This window comes from Amblyomma maculatum, chromosome 1, assembly GCF_055883805.1.
Source record: "Amblyomma maculatum isolate TAMU_Amacu chromosome 1, ASM5588380v1, whole genome shotgun sequence".
Lineage (NCBI taxonomy): Eukaryota > Metazoa > Arthropoda > Arachnida > Ixodida > Ixodidae > Amblyomma > Amblyomma maculatum.
Window position 1 is genome coordinate 395,693,991 of NC_139344.1, and position 27,361 is coordinate 395,721,351.

At 44.8% G+C, this 27,361-nt stretch overlaps 1 protein-coding gene across 2 annotated transcripts; it reads left to right on the forward strand.

Annotated features, from left to right (window-relative positions):
* The first annotated feature begins 34 nt into the window (after positions 1 to 34).
* LOC146208634 (SRSF protein kinase 3-like) lies at positions 35 to 27,361 on the forward strand. 2 transcript variants are annotated; one of them, XM_084595556.1, is made up of 14 exons: positions 35 to 155; positions 261 to 345; positions 2,778 to 2,881; positions 9,637 to 9,745; positions 10,575 to 10,662; positions 10,761 to 10,848; positions 16,131 to 16,237; positions 17,028 to 17,190; positions 18,599 to 18,907; positions 20,373 to 20,576; positions 21,096 to 21,190; positions 23,769 to 23,876; positions 24,290 to 24,452; positions 24,907 to 27,361. In XM_084595556.1, the coding sequence occupies exons 1-14, from the start codon at positions 131 to 133 to the stop codon at positions 25,236 to 25,238; spliced, it is 1,980 nt and encodes a 659-aa protein (XP_084451682.1). In that variant the 5' UTR covers positions 35 to 130; the 3' UTR covers positions 25,239 to 27,361. The 2 variants fall into 2 exon arrangements, with proteins under 2 accessions (XP_084451682.1, XP_084451688.1); XM_084595562.1 differs by lacking the exons at positions 35 to 155; positions 261 to 345 and adding an exon at positions 567 to 710.

Below are 27,361 nucleotides of genomic sequence, written 5' to 3' on the forward strand. Positions count from 1 at the left end.
TATAGTTATGCAACGTACAACTGCATTATTATTTTTTTTGCTCACTGCTGGCGTCCTCTTTAGCGCTTAGCGAAATGTTGGAAGTGAAGTCCATTCTAAACTTGTATCGGTTGTAAGCCCCCGCTGCAAGATGAATGCCGATGTGAACCGAAAAGGTAAGATCAGTTTTTTGAGAAACCCGGCACCTTTCTTGAGTCTATGCTTTGCCAACCTACCACGGAGTCAGTGCCGAACCCTGAAATTTTTTTTTCCTGGTGCAGTTATGGCCATCCAGGCAAAAAAGAAGCGTTCCAAAGGTCCCAAGTCCAAGCTCAAGGGTCGCTCCGATGCATCTGACAAGAAGCGGTAGGCTTAAGGTTTTCCATTTACGCTGCTTTATTGCCTCGTTCCAGTCTCCTGGCAGTGTCTCACGCTTGTCGGAGTGTCTGTCCTTTCTGGCCGTCTACTTGTGCGCCGTTATTACGGACACTAGCAGTATACGAAACCGACGGGAAAAAGTTCACAGCTACGTCATCGTAGCCGCTGCTAAGTTTTTGTGACACTTCTGCGACTGCCATCCGATGCGCGGTGTGCGTGTGTGAGCTCGAATCGCCTTGCGAAACGTTTGTGCTGAGCTGTCATCGACGTGCTCGTACATTTCAAAGCAGTCACATGCCACTTCCTCGTGCGCGGAGACTGTGCGCTCACTTGACGGAGCGTCGAAGTGAAAGGCAAGTGCAGTACAGCTACCTGGATGTAAGCCTAAATTAGGTCGAGTTGCCGTAGTGCACGGAGGAAGGAAGCGGTTTTCCTTTCGGGAGTATTTGATTAATGGTACCAAACGAGAGTATTTGATGACTGGATGTTCAAAATCTGCAGGTGGAGGAACGAGAAGCGCTGCTTTGGCGCTCGTGCCCGCGCTTCCGCGAAGAAAAGCGCTCGAAACACTGCGTGCGTGAGTGGGCAGTGAATCACAATAGCTGCTGATCCACTTCGTTCTTCGCTTCTTCGTTATCGTCATCATCGTCGTCGTCGGCACGTTTTCCAACCGGCAGTGTCGCTGCTACATGTTTTCCGGTATCGGGATTCTTTTTCGTTGGGTTGTGAGTCGCACGCGCGGTGGATGTTAGCGAACCGCCAACCGGTGGCCACCGAGAGACGACCAGGCCGGTCATCAAACTCGACCATGCTTGCTCCTGCACCGGTTCATGAACTCAGGTTCATTTCTGCTTTTTTCCCCCCCTCGATCTGTAGTCAACGCTTAGCCTAGATTGTCGTGCCGTCGCGTGCCGTACTTTCAAGGCATCGACTCTACCGCCGCGACCCATGTTCGTTTTCTGAAGCAGCGACATATTTGTTACCGCAGAATACGCTGCGGCGTAGAAAGTGTGTGCCGTGTTTTCGTCGCCTTTTATTCTCACTCGATAAGGAACGCATTGTGCGTTAGCTTGGCCGTTTCTTTGGGCCCGAATATAGCCGTTCCGCTCTGTATTGATTGAATCGATTTGACTGTCGTCACGGGGAAAAATGCGTGTTGCTTGTACCGTCAATGGGGCGGGGAGCCCTTCTCCCGGCGGAAGCGCTTTTTACGAGCATCGCTTGCGATCTGTACGTTTACTATTGGTGTCACCGTGTTGTCACTTGTCGCCTCTTTTTGGGAATTTCTCTTACGACTGGAGTGCTTTCCGGTAACCGCCCGAGGCTTGCACCCTTTTCTTTGAGATCCTAGGCTGGGTGCTTTGAATTCAGTGCATCTCACGACGGGTACAGTCAGTTCTGAATTTGGGCCGCTCATGTTCATTCCAGTGAAGTACGATTAACTTGCGTTTTCGTGATCTCGGGGATAAGGAACCGAAGTGAGCGCAGAAACGCGATTCCTTGCTTGTGACGAAGTTCTTTTCGTTCGCAGTCTTTCGGTATCTGGCCAGTGTGTTCATATTTCATTTGCAAGAAAGACTGCCTCCAATCGTGTTCGCTCGCGTTCCCGGCGCGTCCGACATGCTTCCGTGTTTACCACAGGGCACCGAGGTCAGCGTCGAAAATTCTCGCGCTTTTGTGGTGGTCGATGAACTTGGTGACCGGGTGCGGGGAGGGCGGTAACTTGCCGATGGTTCTGGACGTGCAGTGCGGTGAAGCCGCGCTTATCGCGACGGGTTGTGCCGGAAGCCGGCCGTGCAAGTGTGCGCTATCTCACCCCCCCCCCCCCCCCCCCTCTTTCTCTTTTGCTTCTTCCTTCTCGTTTAATACCGGCGAAAGGCCGCTAATGGTGGTTGCCTGGTTCTTCCTGCAGTCATCGCGCACTGCGAGAAATCTCGCCGTCAGGGAGTAGCGGTTCCACATTGCGATACTTTATGCGACGTTTGCGACGGAGGTTTGTATATTGCGAGTGTTCGCCGAAATTTGAGCCACCGTGCAAAGCCTATCTTATCTGTGGCCGGATTTGTAAAACTATATTGGCTGGAAAAGGTTTTCCTTACCTGCATAACTTGCAACATATTCTTAAAAGTTTAGTCTGCATGCGAGCTGTTCATGCAGTGTATGATGTTTGTATGTAGCACTTATGGTGCTTGAGTCGATCTTATGTTGTTGTTTTTTTGCGCTTCAAATCACTTGTGTCATTGTGAGATTAAAAATGCAATTCTAGCCTGTGTTTGTTTGATCATGCCACCTTTGAAGTATGGGTTGTATGCCTTCACACAGCAGACACTTTTGAATTAAGTTGCTATGCACATATTGCTGCTTGAGAATGTTCAGTTTGTATATCAACAACATCTGTGTGCTCTCTGCTATGTCACCAGGAATGAGTCTCAGTATGACTACGCCGGTGAGGATGAAGAGGAAGAAGAGGAGATCTTGGGTTCCGACGACGATGAGCAGGAAGATCCTAGGGACTATTGCAAAGGTGCGTTTGGAATTGGTACTGCTATTTCTGTTCATTTTATTGACTGCCTACAATGTGCTAAAGGAGTGCACTCAAATTATTCATACTTCAAATCAAGCTCGACGTGGATCCGCCGTTGCTACATGGCAAATTCACTCGCGATCGCCCACAATCTCTCTACAGTCTCGACCACGGTTGAGCTGTCATTACCACCCTCATTCAGTGGATGACGCAGCTGCTACTTGTCCACAGGAGCTGTGTTCTGAAAAAGGGTTTTAATTAAACTAGTATTTTTACATATATAATACAAACTGATGACTGATCATAATGCGCACAGGGCCATTTGTTGTGTAGTGATAAAACTTGTTGATCAAAATCAAGTGGGTTCGTGCAGCACAGTCAGTCTTGACTGCGCTTGAAACTTTAATCACAATCTGCTGATCGCGATCTGAAGTGCCCGTGTGAAAGGGGTATTAGTTACTAGGACTGCAGCTTTAAAATCTTAGAAGTCACTTCGGAAACTGCATTGAGATAATGCAAAACCATTAGCACTGTCGCGACATTGTTGGCTCCTAAGCAACTACTTTCTGCATCTACCTAGCCATTCCGCTAAGATCTGGCCGCCACTCTTCGACATCCGATGCGACCAGTCAACGATGTGTAATATTTTGGAGTCGGGCATCAGTCTCTCGCGGCCATGGAGGAAGGAAAAAATTGAGGAGAGGCCCCATGTATCCCAGATGCATTGCGAAAAACGTGTCGGAAGTCACATGCTTTTTTTTAACCTAGATATGGGGAAAATAGCAACAGCGTCAGCGTTGCTATGGGGCAGCATGGCTCGCGGGCTTGCGGCGTCGGATGGCGCGGAGAAGCGCTCAGACGGGGAAGGGCACACAGAGGAGTGCGAGGGGAAAAGCTACCTCGTGTAGGTGGCGCCACAGCATTTTCCGGTCGCAAAGAGTGACGTCACGGCCTCTCCTCAGTTTTTTCCTTCCTCCATGCTCGCGGCATTCAGGGTACAGCTTGACGCAGCCTTCTGATTGGCTGGCTTTGTGATGTAATCAAACAAATGACGTCACATACCTGATGACGGTAGCGACTGATGACATCGCACTACTTACGACTATGACTTCTGACTTAAGACTGTGACAGTGTCTCAGTGAAGTCATCGAGCCACTGATGTCAACCCTACTTGGGAGCAGCTTTTTGAATTTTTTGTACCTTTACACCTTTTCTTTTTTACTTACTGCTGCCTTGACGAGTAGAATTGCTAAACCATTCTCATAAACCAGGCATAGGGTAGCAGTTAGTGTGCTTGACTGAGAATAGGGCAGGGTGGGTATGGTGGTTCGGCTCCTGGCGGAAGATTTTTTTTTTCCCCTAAGTGTCAGTTCGAGGGGCGTGTTTTGCAAACATAACATAGACTAGTCGGGTTTTTTATCTTAATAATGTGACAAATTAGAACTGTGCATAACAGGCTGATTCACTGCATGTAGGATGATCATGTGTGATAAATTAACCTGAATACCTCAGCTTATGCATGTGGATGAGGCACTGCTTGCCAGCTGATTAGTTAGTTACTGCACTGTTTGCTTGGCAGATCATACTGTGCATTTTGCTGACCATTTAGTTTTAATATTGGATTGGTATGTTGAGAGCTGTGCCTTCAATAGCATGAACCAGTGACCTGCTAAGGTTTTCGTTGACGCAGCTGGCTTTAGTGTCTGCAGTTGAATAAGGAACCTGTAACAGATGTTATTAAGTTTGATTAATTACATTTTTAGATGGGTGTTTACATCCAAAAACACCGTAATTGTGTGCTGTGGCTAAAGGTGTCCACAGAAAAAAAAACATGGCAGGAACTACACCTTTCTGTCCACCAAATAATTAATTCTACCCAGTGCATATAGCATTTTTTTTTTTTTTTAGTATTTTAATAGCTCACTGTAGTAAATCATTGCATAGGAAAAGCTGCAATGGAAACCCAAGTATAAAGGAACCACAGCCACTGTTCGAAATGCGCAGGAGCATTGAATTGTACCTTGCAAGTGTTATTATACATAGTTTTTAGTGTGCGCTACGAAAACGAAGTTTAGCAAAGAATATAAATTAGCAGTTTTCTGCACTCTTGTTTAGCAGTCAAAGCCAGCCTGTATTGCATGTATGTACCAAACAGGGACCTAACTATCTCTTGGAAGGAATTTTTTTTATTGGTCACAGCCACCAACAAAGGCATCATTTAGGACGCAGCAGGACAGATCAAACAGCCGGCATTAGCTTTCGTGCAGGTGTCACGCTATGGCAGTGATGATAGTGAGGCGGGATAGGGCAGAGCACTGTGCAGGATGCATAGGTGGGGTGGGACAGCGGCCCACTCCGGTCTCTGCGAAGTTCCCTTGTTTGTCTAAGCCCTATAAGATTGCAGTTTGCTCATTGGGTGGCAATTCTTTTCTATGGGGAACACTCGCTTTTTGAAGGTCATTTCTCTGAAACTGTGGTCAGTGTTCGGAAGCAAACAAATTTGCCGCATTATTTTTGTATAGGTTCATTGCTAACCACAGTTGTGCGAAACAGTGGCATCGTGCAGGCTGAAGTGAAGGCGATCAATGTTTGGTGCCTTATTTGAACCTGCTGTACAGTTAAATGGTGGCACCTCGTCAACCAAGCTGTAGCTATCACTCGTCTCGTTTTTTTACATTACCTCGATGGTTCAAGTGTTGGTTTGCCCGCTCACTTGAAAGCCTGCTTCACGTGCACTGGTTTGTTCCCTAGTTCGCTCGTTACTTCGTTCCTTAAGTCACTAGCATTTGATAGTTTTTATACATACCAGTCATTCATACTGGCGTTCGCTAGCTTATCTCATTTGTTCACTTAGTCGTTCGCAGGTCAGTGATTTGTCCGCTCGTTTGGTTTTTAATGCGACAGTGTTTTGGCTTTCATTAATGAGTCATCGGACTGTTCCGTAATGAAATCCCGCTGAAAGGTTGAGGAGGTAGCGGTGTCAAGATCATAAAGCAGCACCACCAAATTTGAACTTCCAAAGGACTCCAAATCTTTGACAGTTGGCTCAGCTCCAAAATGGTTTAGTGGACGGATTAATGTGCATTAAGGGTTGGATGAATGTATTCAATATACGATTCTCGAATTTTGCTGAAGGGGGCTACTATATTTATACAAAGAAAATGATTTTCTCATATACATTGTCTCATGAACAATAGGTAAAGGTTAGAGGTTGTTGGTCTAAAATCTTTTCAGTCTCTTCAGGGGCACCACAAGGTAGTAGTGTTTTAGGTCCACTCCTATTCTTGATTTTTGTTAATGGTCTACAAGATAGCGTTCATGTTCCATTAAGACTTCTTGTTGACAATCACTTTTTATACAGTAAAATAAACACAACAAATGGTAAAATTGAGCTTTGTTGAAACTTCCAAAACACAGCAAGATGGCGTGATGATTGACAGCTGGAGTTCAGCTTGAAAAGAAAACTTCGATCATGTCAGTAACTAAAAAAGGAATTTTCCTAAACCTCATCAAATTTGCAAATTCGAACTAACTCCATTAGTATAAATCACACTGGAACTAATTGCCTCAAACTTGATAGGATACAGTGACTTGCTGCATTGTTTAGTTTTAATACCGTCACAACTATTCAACAAAACTGTGTAAACAAGCTCAGCTAGCAACGCTAGAAGCCAGATTGAAGACCCTTCACCTCATTATAATCAAATCACATTACTTTGAAATCAAAACCAATGCAACATGAAGGCATTGCTTTAGTAAGTTCATTCCATTACTGACCATGTGAAGTGACGGTTTTAAGTTTACTCATTTTTGGCAACACTGCCGAGATTAGAACCTTATTTTTGATTATGATTTATCTTTGATTATGATTGCCATACAAATAGCATACTCTACGGAATATGCTATTTCCATAATCTGCAGATGTTGTTCATAAACATCGTCTGCAGCAGCTTGACTATAGATGCGATAAATGAGGGTGTATGAAAAAAAAAAAAACGCTGCCTAATACTTGAGAGTTCACATCGAGCTGGACTCAAATTCAGAATCTGAAGAGCCATCGCTCCAGTCCGTAGTTAAAGGTCCTACTCAGTGGGCCATTCGAGAGTAACCATGCCAACATAATGCAAATACTCCAACAGAATAAAAATTAAAAAAAAAAAACCTGCACGCGCGAGCCACACGATCGCTCAGTGGGAGAGTAACACATGCTGTCGCTCCATGTACCAACACTGCACGAGGCGAAAATACGAACTTTTAGAAACACTTGACAAGTACTATGGCCACTCCCAGTGCGCTCAGATGTGAAGTTTTCAACGCACGATTGTACCGGTACGTCCGTGACAGCGAAAGAGTTAAGGGTCTTAAAATTGGTTTTGTTATTTATTGCCCAAATTTTATGAAACCTGGCAGAATTGTTCAGTTTTTTCCTACTGATTTCAAATATGCAAAAATTTTTCTTCTCGGGCAATTAGTTCTAAAGTTATTAGAGAATGATTGCTACTGTCTGCCCAAACAATAGAGAAAAAATGCTCATCAGAAATTAATTTTTAATATACAGATAGATACTATAAAGTGTAAGGAATGCAATGTTGGAAGTAGTTTTAAAATTGAGCTAATAATAGAGATTTAGCAGCTCACTGAACTTCTCACTCACAGACATGGTAACTGTGTAAGGATTTCAGGATAAGATATAAAAGTTTTACAAGTGAAAATAAAAAATGTGCTTCCAACAAAGTTTTAAGACCCATGTCTCCCCTGAGTGCCTGCAGCATTTGGATAAGATTGCCTACAACACAAACTTAGGTAGGAATATTTTGCGGTTATTTAGGCAACTTATTGTCTTGGTTCTTCACGTGTTGCATTTAGTTTGGATGTGTGTCTTCAGAGTCTATTTACTATTAGCTGCGGTACACCTGTATTTTCAATGTGTCCCTTGCATTGCAAATTTTATGGTGGATCTTTGTTTTCTTATCCACTCCTGTAAAAGAACCTGTTGGGGATGTCAGTAGTAATAAATGAAATGAGCCGAATTCATCTGGAAATTGGCGGGGAAAATTGTTGTGGTGTGCAAAATGAGGCACAAAATTTAGTTTCAACTGATGTTTGGTGGGAAATGGTGGTATATAAGCAATATGGGGAGCTGGCACATTTTTTTTTGTTAAAGAACTTGCTAAGAAAGCTCCGATGTTTTTCTATATATATATATATATATATATATATATATATATATATATATATATGTGTGTGTATACAGTCAAGCCTCGTTAATATGGACACTTTGGTTTCCGACCAAAACTGTCCATAAAGCGAGTCATCCATAATAACGAGTCATGAATAAAAACAAAAAGGATTTTATTGAGAAAAGAGAATTGTAATTAACGACTGCTTTTGTACATAACGGTGTGCACTGGACTCGAAATTTCACAGAACACCGGCACTTTTGTGTGTATTAGCCTTGTCTTGTTGTCTTCGAAAAATTGTAGTGCAGCCTGAAGCGACTCGCTTACTATGACACCCGTGATGTTGGGCTTTGTGTTGGTTGAACTTTCGAGCACGAACTCCTCACTGGGCGATGAATCAGCGTCTGATTCTCTACTCACCTCCACTTCCAAAATGGCCTCTTCACTGAGCTAAGCAGCCGCTAAGTAGCTGCTTGAGATTCTCCTGAGGCGAGGAAACAGCTGAGCTGTCGATACTAGTCCCTCACAGCTTGGATTGACTGAGATGGCTTTTGCCGCTTGTATTCACAGATTTCTTCGCACCTACGTTCAGCTCTGTTCTTTTGCGTTTAACTCCCGCCATGCCAAAAGCCAGACTCAAGTTCAGGGCTACATGCTCCTGATGCTGTACCCTTTTTTTTTGTCTAGTTAACCTTTCTGCCTTTCCGTTCTTCTGATTCTTTCTTTCTTTGCCTTGTACTGTTTCTGTAAGAAAGCGAAGGAGTCAAGCTGGCAAGTTGCTATGCAGAGGGCAGTCGAACATCCCACGACAGGCACGACTAGCTCAGTTGGGTGTTTGCTGGGAGATTTATGGTGAACGGCTTGATAGCTGCTATAATATTTGGTTGAAAGTTCACTGTTGCTGTGAGCCCAAAGGCAAACGAAGTCTGCAAGGACTGTTGAGCAGGCTTGTTATTGCCATGCTGGTCATTGTGGGTAGCCGTGGTTGTTGGAGGTAAAGGTGGGTGTAGGCAGACAGCACTCTTTAGTCTTCTGGGTGATTTCTGACAGAGGTAGTGTCAAGATACAGGAAGGTTCACAGCCGTATATGGGGAAGGGAGAAGAACCTGTTGTCACCTGAAGGGCTGCATTGTATGAAAAAGTTCCAAATGGTAGAACCTGGCCCAGTTGGAATGCTCATACATTGTGAGCATGTCACCCATAGTACAGTTGAACCACTCCGTGTGCCCAGGGGTTCACGGGTGGTATGCTGTAGTTGTGTGGTAAACGGATTGGCAAGCTGAGAGGAGCTCATGAATGACTTTGGCAGAGGATGAAGTGATGTAGGTTGAAGTAAATGATGGCTTTGACAGTACTGCATGGAAGTGGGTCATAGAGGTCAATGCTGGTGTGATAAAAAGGGTGAGCGGGGCATGGTAAAGGTGGCAGCGGGCCGGATGAGTTCAGTGTTCTCTTCAAAGATAACTTTCTTGATTGGGCACTGCTTTACATGGGTTATTTCTTGTGAATTGTTTTCCTAGCCTGTGTTTATATGGTCAGGGCATGATGCTAACCTTTCTGCCACTTCTGCTGCAGGGGGCTACCACCCAGTCAAGATCGGGGACCTATTTCACAGCCGGTACCATGTGGTCAGAAAATTGGGCTGGGGCCACTTTTCAACTGTTTGGCTTTGCTGGGACCTAGTGTGAGTTTTCCAGGGTGTACTGTGATTTCATATGCTGGACCTTGGTCCCCTTTTTTGTGTGTGTGTGCGCATGTGTGTGTGAGAGAGAGACATGTTCCTGACATGTAGGCATCATTCTTTATATGAGTGACATGTGGGTCTAGGTGGTGTGGGATGGGGTGCAATGCAGATATTGCTGTCCACCGCCTCATCTCATCCCTGCCCACCTTCCAGAAGGGCTGTCCACCTACCCCCACTCTCCACAAGGCCTCCACCCACTCAAAGCTCAAGCAGTGGCAGAACAAAAAAACTAGTGGCAGCAAATTTTTAGACTTGGTGGGAAAGAAACACACAGCAGCCACTTCCCCACTTTATGCCCTTAGTTAGTGGGTGGTACACCCCCCTTGGGCCAACCTCTGCCCATAGTCTTCCTCTGGAAAGTTCTCTCTCTCCTTGTGCGTCACTGTTTGAACATCATTTTATGTGACACAGCAAAAGCCATTTTTTAAACAGCCACGAAATAGTGTTATAGGGAACAGAACTAAAGGTTTGTCTGTATATTTTGGAGGTCTTTCTCAAAGCAGGGGTTCTCGGTTTGCCGTGCTTTTCCCTCATCTCTACCTTTGGTTGAATTGCAGTTGCTTCGCTATGAAGGCAGTCATTATTCAGCCATTTCTCTGCGGGCCTCTGCTTTGTTTTTCAGAACATCTTGGAAGCCATTCTCAATCCTTGAGGCTAAAAAAAAAAAAAAGATGGAGGGCTTCTGTTAAGAATTGTTAAAACAAAGCAGTCTTGGATGTCTGCATTTTTCAATGGGTGCAGCTCACAGTGACCTCTGTTATGCTGGCAGGGGCAAGCGGTTTGTGGCCCTGAAGGTGGTCAAGAGTGCCTCACATTACACGGACACTGCCTTGGATGAGATCAAACTCTTGAAGGCGGTGAGTTTTGCTACATTTTTTCTGCGGAAGGTGAAAAACATTATGTGCAGGTGCTCATCTGGTGTGCGCATTTTTCTTCCTTTTCTCATGTGCTTCAGGTTCGAGACAGCGACACAGACGACACGTGCCGAGAGCGAGTCGTACAGCTTCTTGACGACTTCAAGATCTCTGGCGTCAACGGGACCCGTATCCTTGGGGGCTGCGGTTTTCACGTCTCTCGTGTTTCGAGTTCAATAGAGGGTAGACGCACACATTCTGAGATTTTCAGATGGGTAGTCGTAGTGGGCAGTTGGGTTACAGCTTAATGCTTCAGGCAGGCTTCGAGTGTGTGTGTGCGCATTGCATCGCCCAACCCTGCTCCGGTATATATATATACACTGTGTAGTTAAGGTGGCGGTTCTACGGTCGCCATCTTGGAAGTAGTTCAGATTCTGCCACCAGGCTACGCCACTAATCCATGACTGAGGAATTGAGTACCCAGCCACCCAGCCCTCTCCACTTGAGCTGCCTGAACACTTGTGTTGCTGCGTGGACTTTCAAAGGTTTTTGCGGCTCCACAGCAGTGTCCAGGCAGAGAAGGGGAGGGATTTTGTCCCCGTCCTGCACAGCATGGGCTGCCCCATTGAACTCTCCTCTTCACCCCACCACACCACTACTTCGAACAATACGCGCCCCGACAATTGGACAAGAGCCTTCCCTCTCTTGCCTATACAGATCACGCGTACAATAGGCAATTGTGCTTCTAAGCACCTCCCCCTCCCCCCCCCAAATTGGCGGGGGTGACAGTAGGAGCACAATTCTCTATTATAGTGCGCACAGGCGAGAGGCACTTAGGAGCACAATTGAAAGGGCTCCTCTGCCTTTCGCAGTGCTGCAGATATCTTGTGAGACGAAGTATAGTGATTGCTCCTACCCCTGTGCAATCTTAGTACCAGTGGAAAGGAAAAGCGAATGGCATTATTTCTGCACACTTCGTCAATGAACCTTAGTTGAAGTCGGCGCCTGTCTTGTGTTCTTTTGATCCTCATCTTTTGGGCTGTGCAATCGAGTGATCATTAGCGAGCTTTAGAATACGGCGACCCTATCCATAAGTGGGATAGAGTAATAGCGGAGCAGCCAGCGCACTATAATAGAGAATTGTGCTCCTACTGTCACCCGCGCTATTACCATGTATTGTTGATGCCATAGATATAGTAGGGATCGGAACATTCCTTGACTGTAGTGGAAGCTGTCAGCTCTTGCGGTCACCGGAAATTTGCTTTATCAAACGTGATTACAAATATGATAATGTAGCTATAATTAGCTGAACTTCAGTCAACAGTCGCCCTTGTTTATTTTTTGTTCGTGCTTGTCCAATCTTGGAAACTAGTTGCTGGTAAGTTACAATGTGCAAATAAGTGAATGATTGCCAATTTTTTCCTTTTGAGATGAATCGATATTCCGAAATAGATGTGAAATCCACCAAGAGGCTATGTATCGCGCAGGAGGCCGGCATGTATTCATGTTCTCTTCGGCACTGAGGAGGCGCATTCACACTAAACTATGTGGGAAATGGGGGAAGGGGAGAAAGGGTTGTAAAGGAAGGTTGCCAGAAGAAAGGACCTAACGGGGACAGTTTTGTAGGCGCTTATGGCGGCCACTTCCCCACTCCCAGTTGGATGCTCCACAGTCATTTTATTTATTCGTTCGCGCGCGTGCGTGTGTGTGTGTGTGTGCAATTAAAGGAACACAGTATTTTCCGGCAATTAGAATAAAATTTTAACAATCAATCTCCTAGAAACATTTTTCTCCTGCAGAATTTCACTCGACACTGAAACCTGATGTGAAAAGTAGCATGCTATGGAAGACGCTGACCTGTCCTGCTGCAGCTTCCTGTGATGATGCATGCGCTTTCTGAACCAATATATTGGGTGGACTACTGTAGCTTGTAGCCTACTTTATTGCACTCATTTCACAGGGCACACACACGTATGCAACAAGTATACTTTAGTGTTGAGCCCGCCTTTCGGCTTCATGTGTTGGTAGTAAATAATTTCGTGATGTGGCACTGTACATTCACACATTTGCAACATAATAATCAAAGCCCAATTTTTACTCCATGCAAGAGCGCCCATGCTTACCAAATGTTTTCCTGCAAATGCCAAACGATTAGACGCATCGATCAGATCGCGTTCGGTCAGATTTGGCATGTGCTATAATTTGTGAATTTTTCCATACCAATGCAGTACAGCGGCTTTGCGTCATGTGGTCAAACGGAAGCACGTTCTTTGTATGCTTCGAAATTCTCACACGCTTTTATGTCACTTTTGCTAACATGATCGGATACCTTTCAGAGCACAGGAAGTCGAGTTGCTTGAAAACAAGGTTCAAATATAAAGTCAACAAATTGGGCGTTGAGACGGTGGGTGAGTGGACGCCTGGGTGACACGGTATCTACCTTACTCGAGATAAGGGCCCCATTCTTTTGGAAACGCTCTGCCTGCCGACGGGCTTTTAGAGCGTTAGCGCTGTTGCTCACTTGCGCGAGTGGCGCGTTTTTCTAAGAATCGTAAACAGTGCCATCACCATAGCAACATCGCCGTCTTCATTGTGCCCGGGCGAACTAGACCGAACGCTCCACGCCCCCGGCCACAGCGGCACAGCGCGGTAGCAGGCGATGCTAGGCAGGTATAGCATTATAGCAAAATGAATGCCGAACCAGCTTCCCTGCCGAATGCATCCCTAGACGCCGTAATGCTTCGGACAATCCGCGGTATATCCCCCTTCACGAAGCGGAATTAGCTGGGAAGAGGACGGGACATCATGCACGTATAAAATAAATAAAATAAGCTCAAATAAAAGCATCAAACGGGAAACCAATTCAGTGTTTTCTCTCATAATATATATATATATATGGCCACTGATCAAGTCAAAGTATTTGAAGAAGATATAAACGAATGCTTTTTGTCTGGTTTCTCCATTGTGAACAACGAAGCTTAGGGCTTTCGAAACGATAGTATGTTTTCATGAAACTGACTTGGTCAGTGAGCCTGTATATTTTTTTTATGCCACCACCAGATCATACTGCATTTCGTCGAACTCTTGATTACAGTGGTTTCTCTCATTTGAGCTAAGCTCGACATTCGGTTCAGCAGCGTTAAGCCTCATCTTTTTTTTTTTAATTTTTAGTGAGGTGAATGACTGAAATGCAGTGGCAAAACCCGATTCAACATCACATTTTTGTATTGGAGAAGCTTCACATGGCTGTTTCCCCATTCACCGAAAACATCCCCGGCAGCTACTGCGGCACGTTACCTACCTTTACTATCATCACCGGAACGCAACAATTAAAAAAAAAAAAAAACATTACTGAAACGCTGGTGATTATCTTCGGCTGCCCACTATATCATTTTTTCTCCTTTTCTTTGGAGCCTGCACTGCTTGCGCTATATAGGAACTTCAGTGGGAAGGTTGAAGAGGCATGCTTGTGCATGTTCAGGTTTTCAAGTTGTACTTGGCAGACTGTCGAAACATTTTATCTGTACCAGTAAAGTGGCAGAGGGTACAAGTATTCGTGCAATTTCTCCTAGGGAGACGCTCTTTGAAATTATACAGTGTTATAGTTCCGTGCCCTACTATTCATTTTATCGTAGAAAGGGGAAGATATTTTTTCTTCTTGCCACTGAAAAAAAAAGTCTAAATTCCACACCCTCACTATATATGCTAACACCGCGAACATCTGAAGATAGCTTTGTGACGGAGCTAAGACGAGGAATAACCAGCTCCGACAGCGTTCGGGTTCGAACTGTTTTTTTTTTTCTTTTTTTCGCTGCTTGCAATGAGACGCTTAGTGCCAAATTCTTCTTTGTCCAGAGCCGTGCCGTTGTTTGTGACAAAAGCGCGGCGCGAGGGGCGCTACAAGACTCCAAAACAAAACCAGAAAAAAAAATTTCAATGTCTCCGGCACGATTATATCTTGCTGAGTAAGAGAGTAAGTAAGTAGCGCGAGAGCCTTAGCTGGCAACGTTTCGGCACACACACGGTATGACACAATTCGAGGCGATAAATAAACCTCAAAGCAAGCTAGTGCACATTTGTCAAGGGACCATTTTCAAGTAGCGCTACTGCGCATGCGCGAAGCACGTGCACCTCAGTTCGACCCGACCACTCGACCCGACTCGCCAGTGTTTACCTCTCTCGCCCGATGGAAAGGAAAGGGCAGAGGGAAAACACTGTAGAAGCACAATACCCTCTCGTAAATACCCCTCGATTCAGGGTGTTTGTGGCGCCATCCTCGTAATTTTTCTGAACTGCGACATTTTAGTGCACATGAAATTTCATAGATGGCGCTACCTACTACGTTTATCACACGTGGCTCTGTTATTCCACTATTATTTGCTTTTTGTACACTTTGTAGTTGATAATTGTTACCGGTTGAATAAAGGAACGAAAGCCCGAACCTTTAAGTTATATTCGCCAGAAACGAACAAGCCACGGAGCATTTCAATCATGCTTAAAATATTTCATGAAGAACTCGCGCGCTTCAAGTGAACCACGAAAAAATTAGCTGAAATCATCCTGACACTGCACATTCCTCGAGAGTCGTAGAACAAAACCGATGCTTATCCTCTGACAGCGAGGTGTAAAGTTTTTCCACGCGAAATTTCAGCACAGATAAAAGCTTATTACTTCAACAGTTTAGCATATACTTTTAGCCATTTTACAAAAAAACGCAAAGTTTGATCACAAATAACTTTTACACTAAATGAAGCAGACAGATGATATTTTCACAAAAAAGCGAACTATGTACGACCTCCAACTGCGCAAAAAATCTCCGCAGCAGAATGCGTATCTTGAAAGTTACTGTATGTATAATTACCTGTTTTATACACTTTTCACAGGCGCGTGGCTAATAAACTATGCGACACACAGTAATAAAAATGCTTAACTTTGTTCATTAACATCTAATCTCAAAACATCTCGAACGGTGTTTTTCTAGGTGCAAAAGATTTTGCACAATTTTGCTTTTCCCGAGACAAATAGAGCTGAAAAGCCGTTTCTTACCTTTGTGTTTTCCTTTACAGCTTAAACATCGTTGCAGCTATTTATAAACCAAATTCACCATTAGAAAGGAGAGGAAATAAACTTTACAACTATATCAAAGTCACATTTATAAACTAAACTAGTGAGGCGCAGTAGGCGTATGAATATCGCCAAAAATGTCGTCTCTTCACCGCTGGAGTGGGACCGCCACCTTAACACAGGCTTTCTCAAGCTTATCTTTTCCTGGGCGAAAGCTTTAAACTCTGCCTCAGCTTTTACAGTGCTTCTTCAGCTCGAAGTAGGAAGGGCATTGTAAGCTGAGGTGCAGTTGAGTCCTGTAAAAAGTGAGTGCCTCTCCAGCTGCTGTGGCAGGTGGAGTTCCACGTTTGTTCTTCCCTTCTTTTTGTGTGTCTGCTAGTTGTTTTCCTGAATGAGCTTCTCTCCAGATATGTGCATGGTCTTTGAAGTGCTGGGACACAACTTACTCAAGCTGATCATTCGGTCGAATTACCAGGGCATTCCACTTCAAAATGTGCGAACCATTATCAGGCAGGTAAGACGGATGCTTCATTTAATCATTGCTTATGATGCAGTTTTTATCTTTCTGGAGACCTGTGTTATGAAAAGGCCCGTTTGCATGTGATTTTATGTGGTACCTGCGTCTCTGCAAATATTTCTGACTTTACATGCATTGTATCATTTTAGCCATGTAGTCTTGGGCAAAGAGAGGGAGCAAGCCAGTATGCTATTAGTCTTAACTTTCTTCCGATAAGCTTGGATATTTGGCCATGTTGTGTTACTGACGTGTGCCTTGGTTCCTACAGTCATGTACAACCTGGGTTATCTGATGTTATGGCCTGTTGTCTTTTCTTGTGGAAATGCTGCATGTATTCTCATCAAAATATGCCAATTTTCTTTTTTTATGCATGCTGGATCCTAGCATGAGTTGGCATAATCTTGAGGTCTGAATGGGTTTCTTGTTCACTGTAGGCACTGAATGGATTGGCCATGGTTTTTGTCCCAGTCAAATTGTCCAGGATAATGATTGGTTATTGGGAATGGGAAGGTGCAGTGCCTCTTTCACTATTGATGTAGGCGTAGACAGTACCGCGGGAGAAGGACCATCAACTAAATTGAATCTTAATACCAACATGCAATCTCGCCAAGTCTTGCGAAACTGGGGGCCTTAGCCACGGCTAAGCAATTAACTGCGCGCAGTGAACAGGCGATCCACAGGGGCCTCGTAAAATAGGTTTTTATTTTGGGTCGTATCTCAGTGTGTGTGTTAGCTGCTTGTGTGATGCTTGCACACAATCGATTCGGCTCTGGCATTGCGTGTACAGGTGCTAGAAGGCCTGGAGTACCTGCACAGCAAGTGTCAGATCATCCACACAGACATCAAGCCCGAAAACATCCTGATAGCAGTGGACGAAGCATACGTGCGCAAGCTGGCCTATGAGGCCACCCAGTGGCAGAAGATGGGGCTGCGCCTCCCCGGCTCGCTAGGTGAGCATGCCTGCCATTATCTTGGCGTCTGCATCGTTGAACTTGGAGGAAGAAAGTATGGTCATCATGGCAAAGTGCACTGCGGCAGTGCAAATGATCTGTTGTGATCTTAGCCACAATGCATAAGCCTTGCAATGAAATGAAAAGGTATGAAAATGATTTGAAAACATAATTTTCATATCTGCCAACCCTCCCGATTCGCACGTAATCGCTATATCACCATCAACAGCCGCACTAGCACCATCGGCATCATCCGCCAAGCAGCCATTCAAAACCAAAGTTGCTGCTACTTGTTGCATTCTATGTTTCCTGCTGCAGTTGCTTGCATGTATGTTTAAGTTAAGAAGTGCTTGGGACTGGGCTAGTTGGAACATCTTCTCATAAATGGTGCGCTGCTTAGTTGTATCGTGAATTACGTCAGATTACGTCGCGTGCTTGTGTTTACTTTTTCCTATTCTAAGGAATAAAACTTCAGTTGGTAGATTGCGCTTAACCTCAGCGTTCGTCCAATTCCTTTGTCCAACTAAGCAGCGCAGTATTTATGAGAAGTATGTTTAAGGTTTGCTAAGCCGCCTGTGTGTGGGTTACAGTGTAAGGTTAAAATTCTTGTGCGTTTAAGCCTCGTTACCGGAGCCCAAGAAGAGATCTACTTTCTGGTGTTTTTGCAACCTTATGTGCTTCTGAGATTGTATTTCGCGACACCGAGGAAAGGCAAACATTTTGCACTTGGCACAACGTGTGAGTGTGATGTCAACATGTCTCCCCCCCCCTATCATTTACTACTGGTGAAGGGCCGCCTATCTGGACCATGTTTTGAGCGAAGCAGTTTTGTCAGATTTTTGAAGTTAGCCATGTCGGCTGCTGTGAGGTCTGTGCAAAAGGACTGGATGCTACCTAAATGTTCAACTAATTAACGTAAGAAAGAAGTCGTGCTCCCCTGGAGTCCGGTCATGCTAGCAGATACGATAGCCGATGTAGCAAGTTTGTTTTGTCAACTGGAAAAACACCATCTCATGGAGTTCTGAAGCATTTGCTATGGGAGCTATAAGGGGGAGTAATGCCGAGGAATTTGTTGCATGGAGATTTGCTAAATCCAGGTTTAACTGTGCTGTAATAATTTCTCTATTAATTAACACTGCAGAATGAATTTTAAAAAATAAATGAAATATTCTCCTACACTCTCCATGATTTCATTGGCTGCTGGATTCCTTAATGTTCGTAACCAGAGTAGGGTCCTTAATGTTCGTAACCAGAGTAGGGTCCTTGAAATCTGTGCTGAAACCGTTGTTCTAGTGTACAAGCTTGTTTAGTTCAGCTTGCTCTGCAGTGGTTATGAAACCAGTGTTCCCTGTGACGGTGGTTTCGAATTTGGACATTGTGCAGAGCCATGCCCTCTCCGTTTGTGCAGTGAGCACAGCGCCCAAGGAATTGCGCACGGTGCCCACACTGCTGCCTGAGGCGGGGGCTGCCGGGGCCGCTGGGGCGGCCGGCGGTGGTGGCGGTGGGGCAGCCTCCAAAATGTCACGCAACAAGAAGAAGAAGCTGCGCAAGAAGGCCAAGCGTCAGCAGGAGCTGCTTGAGCGGCAGATGCAGCAGTTGGAGGAGCTGGACATGGAAGAGGATGATGAGGATGGGGGCCATGGCGAGCAGGAGGGAGCCACGCTCAATGGAGGGGGCCCCCCATCCCTGGGCAGCCCACCCGACATGCCACCACAAGGTAAAGCACTCAAGGCAACGTAGGTGGGGAGGGCGAGAAAAGGGGCCTTCGGGTTTGACTATTTTTACTTGCTGTCGAAACGCAAAGGCGATTGTGATGTAGTTGAGTATATAAATAATTGAAATTCGTAAGCTTATCTCTAAAGTAAAAGGAAGAATATCGTGCACCTGTGCTAGTGGTGCAGTTTTTGCAGTGACATTCACTAACTTGCTGGTAGCGCATCAGTTGCCAAGTGTTGCTATGCCCTAACTTGCTTTGCATGGAAGCTGCAATGGACAGTCCTTTTGAACTATACCTTGTTGAGGAGGTGCAAACATGTGTGAATAGTGAATTTTCAGTTTGAAGCAAATACGAAGCGAATAATTATTTTGTTCAAATAGTTTCAAAGCGAATATTTTCGAATCAAAGCGAGTAGTTTGTGACTGGAAATGTAGGAATAAAAGAAAAAAGAAAAAACAGCATTCATTAGTGTTTGCCAAAAGTTGTTTGGAAAATTGAAATAAAATTTGAACAAAAAAGAATTTTTTTAAACTTTCAATAGGTAATGTTCAAAATGCATCAAACTGAAATGACCTAAGCATCATAGCCTCAAGCCCTTACTTTAAATGAGAAATGAGCATACCCTCGTTAACTTCATGTTTTCACAATACTAGCGCTGCTATCTGGTAGATGACCAAGGTGATACAGCTGACACATCTTGACGTGCGAAGTGTTTAAAGAGTGCCGTGTTTAAGAAGACCACCACTTTCAGGATCTCTGCTTTGAAGCCTCTCATAGCCTAAGGCGTTTTGGTATGTCAAAATCATATGGCATTTATGGGTGGTTGATAAAGCTAATAGATCGAAATATCCCGGCTCTGCTGTAAGTATGCTACTTGAGACTCCCGTTAAGACTAACTCGGACAAGTTTGAACATTTGGTTGGTTTCTCCTATAGACTTGGCGTAAAGAAAATCTGCCTAGGACGAACTAGTCTTTATATTTTTATTCAAAAGTTTTCAACCCCCTTTTATGTGCTTTGAAGGCAAAACTTTGATACCAAATAAACGTTTTTGGTTCGAATTTTTTTTTTTTTTTTTTTTTTTTTGCTCAAAAATAGTTTTCTTCGTACAAAATCTGAATTTCCCGTTAGAAGTACCATTCGCTTTTACCACAAAAGCTGCTGCAAGAGGCCTGTTGTCAGTTCCGCCACTGAACCCCACAGACCAAACCAAACCTTTTTCACCTTTCCCCAGGCACGATAAAGGTAGTACAGTTTTATTAGTGATGCTGGAAGCTCTGTGCAAAAGTGTTGAATTTCTGATGGGGCATTGGCGAGTTAGGTACCACTGTGAAGTAGAGTGTTTAGTCAGTTGCTAATTTGATTGTCCATGTGCAGCAGGCAGACATGGTTCACAGACTGGCCTTTTGCTTCTGCGGTCATGTATAACTTTTTTTGTTCTGGTTGTCCTCCCCGTGCATGTCCAGAGGGTGCGATGCTGGACTGGGCACGGGGTGCAGAAGGCGGTGACCCCTCGTGGGCACTCACAGGAGCAGGGGGCGATGTCTGCAATGGTCACCGTGGCGACGGAGCAGCACGGACAACTGCAAGTGGCCGTTTGGAGCGGTCGGAGAGCACCCTGGCGCCACCCACGCCCACCGCGCAGCTGCGAAGGGTAGCCTCCTGCCCAGGTTCGTTGTCTTCCTCCCTTTTTGTTATGCATGTTTTGTTTTTTTCTTTTTCTCTATTGGGAGATCGTTCTGTTTTTCATGGAGCAGAAATGTTTAGTAAAGAGAAAGCATCTTGCTGGCCCAAACTAATGCGTTACTAAGGAAGTGTTTCCATAAGGCACAGCCAGATGGGGTTTGAAGCATCTGTACGTGCTTCAAAATGCATGTTACTCTTGGTAAAAATCGCCTACGTCAAAAGTGGGTCAAGCATGTAGCCGCAGTTGTCTTCTGAAAGATATATGCCACCATCTTTTGAAATGATAGGTACTGCCGGCCAGTACTGGCTCTCACAAATGAAAAGCATCTCTGATATTATCATTTTGTGCCAGAAAGTGAAGCTTTTCTTCCCATCAGCTTTTGCGCTATGGCAGTGACTGGGTCATGGCCAATGTAGGGCGTGCCTTTGTAGCTGTTTTAGAAGACTAGTTAAAAGAGAGTTGATCTTGTGCTGTATTGTAATTGTGCTTTCGTTATTTCTAGAAAACCAAAAAACACCAGAGAAGATGGCAGATCCTGTGCACGAAGTTTGTAATATATCTGTAAAAATAGCTGACCTTGGAAATGCCTGCTGGGTGGTAAGTCCCAAGTTTTTCTTCTTGTTTTAAAACCAGCAAATACCGTTTGACGCAAACAACCTGCTGACTCTTGCAAAACATTTTTTTTTTGCCTGTGTAATGAACCCTGTCTGAAAGCGATGTCAACTCTTTTTGACAACGTAGTGGGTTCATTGTATGAGTAAATATAGTACTTTTCCGGTTCATACAACGTCGCAGTAGATGTGCTCAAAATCGGTCATTCAAGAAGTCTCGAAAGAATTTTTAGAGTACCTACCTCTCTCTGAATGAGCGTATTATTACCTTAGTTATTTCCTATTGCTGTGTTTGCGCCAGCAGTCTTACACTTTCTTGCTTTTCTGTTGGTGAGCTCTTCAACAGCTTAGTTATTTATCTGTAAAAAGTTTTCTTTCATTTTATTATACGTAAGGAATGGTGTTTGAGGCACAGATCATTTCGCAGTAGTGGCGTCAAAGGGAAAAGGAGGAAGGTGGGAGTGAAAGCGGAAAGAGAAAGGATGTTTCATAGTGGAGGGCTCCAGCTACCTCTCAAAATTTTGTGCTAGCGATGAAGAGGTTTATACTTGTGTTACCTGTGTTACTTAATCTTTTGAAGTATATGAGAAGTTTGACACTATCCATCTGGCATTTATTTCAATGGCAGAAATGAAGTTGCGAGGAAATTTTCACCTTCATTCAGAGTTACTTGAATAAGCATTAAGATAGGCACAAAATTAATCTGAGAGCACATTTATTGTTGGATGGATAGATAAAGCTAAAAATGCTAGGCAGAGATATCACTCAGAACGATGACCTTGATGACACTCGGTGTAGCTTGTCGTGAATACAAGGTCGCTTTCACGGAAGTGCTAGTCACAAAGCTGTAACGTAAATATACAAGTTGTAAAATGCACGGATAAAGGTTATTTACCTTGTGTTTCTGCGACCCGTCATCTATCTGAGGAGTGGAGAATTGCTCTATATTTGTGCTGGTTCACATTTTACCACGTTAACTGGTTTCCCATCTACTATGATTGAAATTTAAAAAAAAAATTCTTGTCATGTATGTCATTTAACAACCAGTAAGTGCTCGTGTCCAAACGTACACATAGGCCGAATATGAGGTCTTCAACAAGGTCTGAGGTGCAGTGGGAGTCCACTTGCCAGAGTAGCTTCTCTGCAGTGCTTTGTTAAGAGGGTGAAGCATCAAAAAAAAAAAAAAATGAAACAGAAATTGTGCTGTGCTAATTTGATTGGATTATTCATGGAGGGGCGCAATATGTAGAAGATACTGTAAAACCTCGTCTATCTGGATCTCATTAACTCGGAAATTCGGTTAACTCTGACTCGCTGCGCGGTCCCAGCAAGACTGCATATAGCTCAGTGGTGGCAAAGGCTCATTATCTCGGAGGCATTTACCCGCACATCGGTTAACTCAGAGAACTCCGATGAGGGCTACCGACCTTCCTGCTTTACTGTGCGATACAGCACGGATGTGCATCCACAGCAAGCGGGCAAAGGGAAAGCTACACGAGGCGAATCGGTCTGCGCGCTACTCGGCAAAAACGAAAAATAAAGATAAAAAAAAGCTTAAGGGCAAAAATGTGATGATAGCAGATCATGTGAGCAGTGGTGCAGGTGATTGCGTTCTTGAAAGGGAGGATCCACATCATCACCATCATTGTCAGTGCGGCGAGACTGTTTGTATTGCTGTCCTGTGGCTGCGGTAGCTTCACTCCTTATTTCTCTGTCCCGATTGTTTGTGGTGCAACGGTGACAGTGCTCGAATTGTGCGAATAAGCGCTCGTTGCTCTACAACACTGTATTTGGTGTCTGTTGCCACTGCCGTTGCGCTCCACAACGATTGCGATCACCACTCCAGTGAAGCGATGACGATGTTGTCGTCGCTGGCATGCTGACCGATGACGACATGTTATTGGAAGTTTTTTATGAAGACTGAAATTGTTCCGACGATGGCAGTCGGGAGCAGCAAATGTCGCACTGTGCAAGTGGCCGCCGAGGCTCTCACTGTACTGCAGCAATTTTGCATCTGATCACGCGACAGTGGGCATGCACACCACCACTTGATGGGACTGAAAAAAATTATCGGACAAATTCTGACGAAGAGACAAATAAAAATAGTTTTTATGAAATAAAAGTACGTGTATGCCCAGTACTTTTTTTTTTTTTTTTTTTTCATTCATTGTAAATTGGATAATCCGGAATTCGGTTAGCTCAGACATTTTTGCTGATCCCTTGCGATCCGGATTGACGAGTTTTTACTGCATACCAGTTGACTACACCTACACCAAAAGGATGTTATGGATGGCGGCCACAACCATAAAGTTAACCGCTCCACAGAAAATTCTGCCAAGCACTTTATGCAGATGCAGACAAGGAATACGTTTCATGATTGTGCAGGCAGCATTGAGCTCTTTTGCTGTACATGTGAGGCTCTGCCCAGCAGGCTATTCATTTACTTTATTTTTAGCACTGCTACTGAGGCATCAATTCTACTCGGCATTTTGTGCACTTTTCCACAAATGTCCTGCTATCTGGTGGAGTGCACCACACTCAAGTGTTGTCCTTTCCTGTCACAGCATCACCACTTCACGGAGGACATACAGACGCGGCAGTATCGGTGCCTTGAGGTCCTGCTGGGTGCTGGCTATGGCACGCCAGCCGACATTTGGAGCACAGCGTGCATGGTACAGGGATTTCTTTCCTCATCCACCGTTACCTTTTGCATTAACTCATTTTTTGGCAGAGCCTTCCTCGAGTTTAAACGGGCTTAAGGGGGGACATGGCTCTTAAAACTATTTTTCCAATGTTTGACCAAATGGATAAAGCCTGGTATTCTGACTCAGTTTCTTACACTGAGTTCAAATATGTAATTATTTTTCTAATTGACCGATTATCTGTAAAGATAAGGAAATTGTTCATTATTTGCAGAAACAATGCAAAAAAACTGCACTACAAAAATTCACATGGACACTTTGCTAGATACTAGAAAGCATAATGAACACAATGTTAAGAGCGCTTTTTAATATAACAGATATTAGCACTGTTATAGGCAATATGAGTTGGTTGTCGTAATTAGTTTTTTGTTTTTTTCGCTCAGGCTTTTGAGCTTGCCACTGGTGACTACCTGTTTGAGCCGCACTCTGGCGAGGACTACAGTCGGGACGAAGACCACCTTGCCCACATCATCGAACTCCTCGGGGACATCCCCAGGCACATCGCCTTCTCGGGCCGATACTCCAGGGAGTTCTTCAATAAGCGGGGTCAGTATATATGTACTTTTTTCTTTCTTTTTACTACTGGATTTATCGTCTTGCTAAAAATGAGGTGGTTTCTTTTGGAGTGGCTGCTTATTGCTTTATGTAATCCTTATTGTTTGAAGAGCACATATATTTCACTGTTAAAACATTCCACTTTGACTTCGCTATAGGCAATAGGGCATACTGAAGGAAATCTAGTCTTTGTCTGCCTGCCTGGGCTACTCACTGGTTTAAGCATTCAGCTTCTGAGCCCATAGTTGTCTTGACCGCGGCAGCCTTATCTAAATGAACAGAAAAAATGCCCTGTGCTACTCGGTTTTTGCTTGTCCAAGGTCAGTGAGCACCCGTCAATTGATCCCCATTATGGCATGCTTCAGAGCCAACATGCTAATAACTTTAAGCTGCGCAGTAGAAGACATGTTTGATGCTTTTAGTTCATTGTGTGATGATTTTGCAGGGGAACTGAGGCACATCAGCAACCTGAAGCCCTGGGGCCTGTACGAGGTGCTAACAGAGAAGTATGACTGGACCCCCTCTGAGGCTCAGGCATTCGCGGACTTCCTCCTTCCCATGCTGGCCTACGATCCGGCACAGCGAGCTAAGGCTTCTGACTGCCTGCGCCACCCGTGGCTAGCAGCACAGCCCACCACTGCGGGCACAGAGAACACCGCCATCACAGTCAGTCGCTCCGCTTCTCGAGACAAGCCAGCAGCAGTGCCGCGTCCCCCCACCCCCTCATCGAACCAGTGTCGACCTCCGTCATCGTCGCCGTCTTCGTCGTCCTCCTGAGAAGGCCCCTGTTCCTCCCGCTCGTTGTCATTGTGTTGTGGCGTGTTCCGAAAGAGGACCTGCTGCACTTGGGGTGTAAGTGCGGGGCGGCTGCGGCGGGCTGGGCTGCGGAGTGACGTCCCTCGACGTGCGCTGCAACGTTTACGGTAAAAGCGGGCTAGTTTACGTGATGTGTGGCTGGAGGTTTTAGAGAGCACATCAGGCAGTTTGTAGCAGGTGTCATGCTGCAAATCAGCAATCTTGATTAGGAAGTCTGGGCACCTCCTCCTCCTGGCTCGCTCGCTCCAGTTGTCCCAGATCCGCCCAGCTGGAATACGGATTTGTCACATGCCTGGCTGGAAGTGCAAGATTCATTTGTTTCCGCTATTGGCATCGTCTCTTGCTCCGTTATGTTCCAGCATTGCTTAGCTGCCTGTGGTTTGGAAATTGGAATGGGGACAAATCGGGCCAAGACTGTCGCCATTGTGACATGACTCTCACACGACTGTTTGATCTTGAGCCAGTGGAAAATGGCCTGGCAAATGGACATGTTTCCTCCACATGCCATGTTCATTCTGGCTGAAATTGCAGGAGGATGTGCATCTGAGCTGTTTTTCTTTTCTTTATGCCACAAAAATTGTTGCAAGCACAGTGTGCTGATGTGAAAGTCACTGATGTTTCTGTAATTAAATGTAAATTCATGTGACCAGTGATTTTTTCTCTTGTGTTTGCTTTGGGTTCTAAGGGCTGTACTTGTGTACCACCTGGGGAAGTTTATGCCACATGCTGTCATCTTAGCTACTTGACTTTCCTTTAAATTTGTGTTGAAAGTTGGTTAATTTGTGTGAGACACGTGGGCAAAAGTAACAGTGGTTCTTCTCATTTATCTGGATGCACTTGATCACACGTACGCAAAGAATAAGAAAAAAAAAGCCCTTCTTGCGCCTTGAAAAATGTGTAAGCTTGGAAGGCAGTGGACATATCTTGGAGCCTAGTAGTTAACTCGAGGTATGTCAAGGCGCATAGTTTGTGCTCCTCCCCGAGGCTTTTGTACACACAGATTTGAGGCATAAGGTCTTGCATTGGGCAAAGTATTGCCCGTTTCTTACATAAACTAAACAGTCTAGAACTGAAGTACTGATTTAATTCCAGTTGCACGTTGCAGTGTTCCCCCCTAACTGCAACTGTTGCCAGTGGCTGCTACTTGCTTTTCCGGAATTGTGATTGTATGTGTGTGATTACATGCTTGCATGCAGGAAAAGGCTTAGGCAAACAAGTACTTGTTATGTGGCAAAAGTGGTAAGTGAAATTTTGCTTTTCCTCTTGGTGGAGTGGATTTTACCTTGTGTCGAAAGAAAAGTTTAGTACAAGGCATTCAGTATTTTGAAGTACGCTGTTACGAGTTCTGGCTGTAGTTTTCTTCTTTTTTGGTAGTGCTTATGTTCTTGCTTAAATTGGCAGCATATTTGTGTCAGTGTGTGTTTCATTTAGCTGCTAGCCAGTTAACGTGGTTTACTTGAGCCACTAACGTTTTAGTTGCATTTATTTGTGGCTTGCTTGTGAGAACGACTGCTTGCCCCTGGCCCAAGAACTCACAAGGGCCATTTTATCGCGTGCCGTTGAAAAAGGCCACCGAAGGAAAACCTCGGTAGCAGTAAGACTCGGGTTGGCATAAAGTGATGTCTGTCAAAGTTGTGCCCAGGCAGCAGCGTGTGAATAGTGTGAAGTTGGGAACCAAGGATCTGCATCTCTTGGTGGCCGGAGCCTGTCGTAGAGGTTTTCTATTTTTGCGTCGAAGTTTGGGCAGCCCTCCTTCCCAGTGCTGCAGCATGGTCCCACCATTAGTAGGAGTGGATGCGGAGCGTAGTTGGACACCCCAATAGTTTGGAGATTTCTTTCGTAGTTCGCATGCAATGTGTACCTTCCGGTGCGTTGGTGCACCCTTGTGAAATAAGCTGTGTTGCGAGGGCCCAGTGTGCATTTTTATTCCCAGAGGCGTTCTTGCTTTGGTATGACATGTATCAAGGTGTGTATGCTGTATGGCTGTGTAAAATTTGCCTAAAGAAGTTCACGGGTTGCACTTCTCTTTTTTTTTTTTCTGAAAGTGCTTTTTAAGTTATGCTAATAAAACTCGCCAAAGAGTA

Coding starts and splice junctions, on each gene's coding strand:
- LOC146208634 (XM_084595556.1), top strand. CDS start 131: ATGAATGCCGATGTGAACCGAAAAG. Junction 10,663..10,760: donor AGATCAAACTCTTGAAGGCG/GTGAGTTTTGCT, acceptor CATGTGCTTCAG/GTTCGAGACAGCGACACAGA. Junction 23,877..24,289: donor TTTGGAGCACAGCGTGCATG/GTACAGGGATTT, acceptor TTTTTCGCTCAG/GCTTTTGAGCTTGCCACTGG.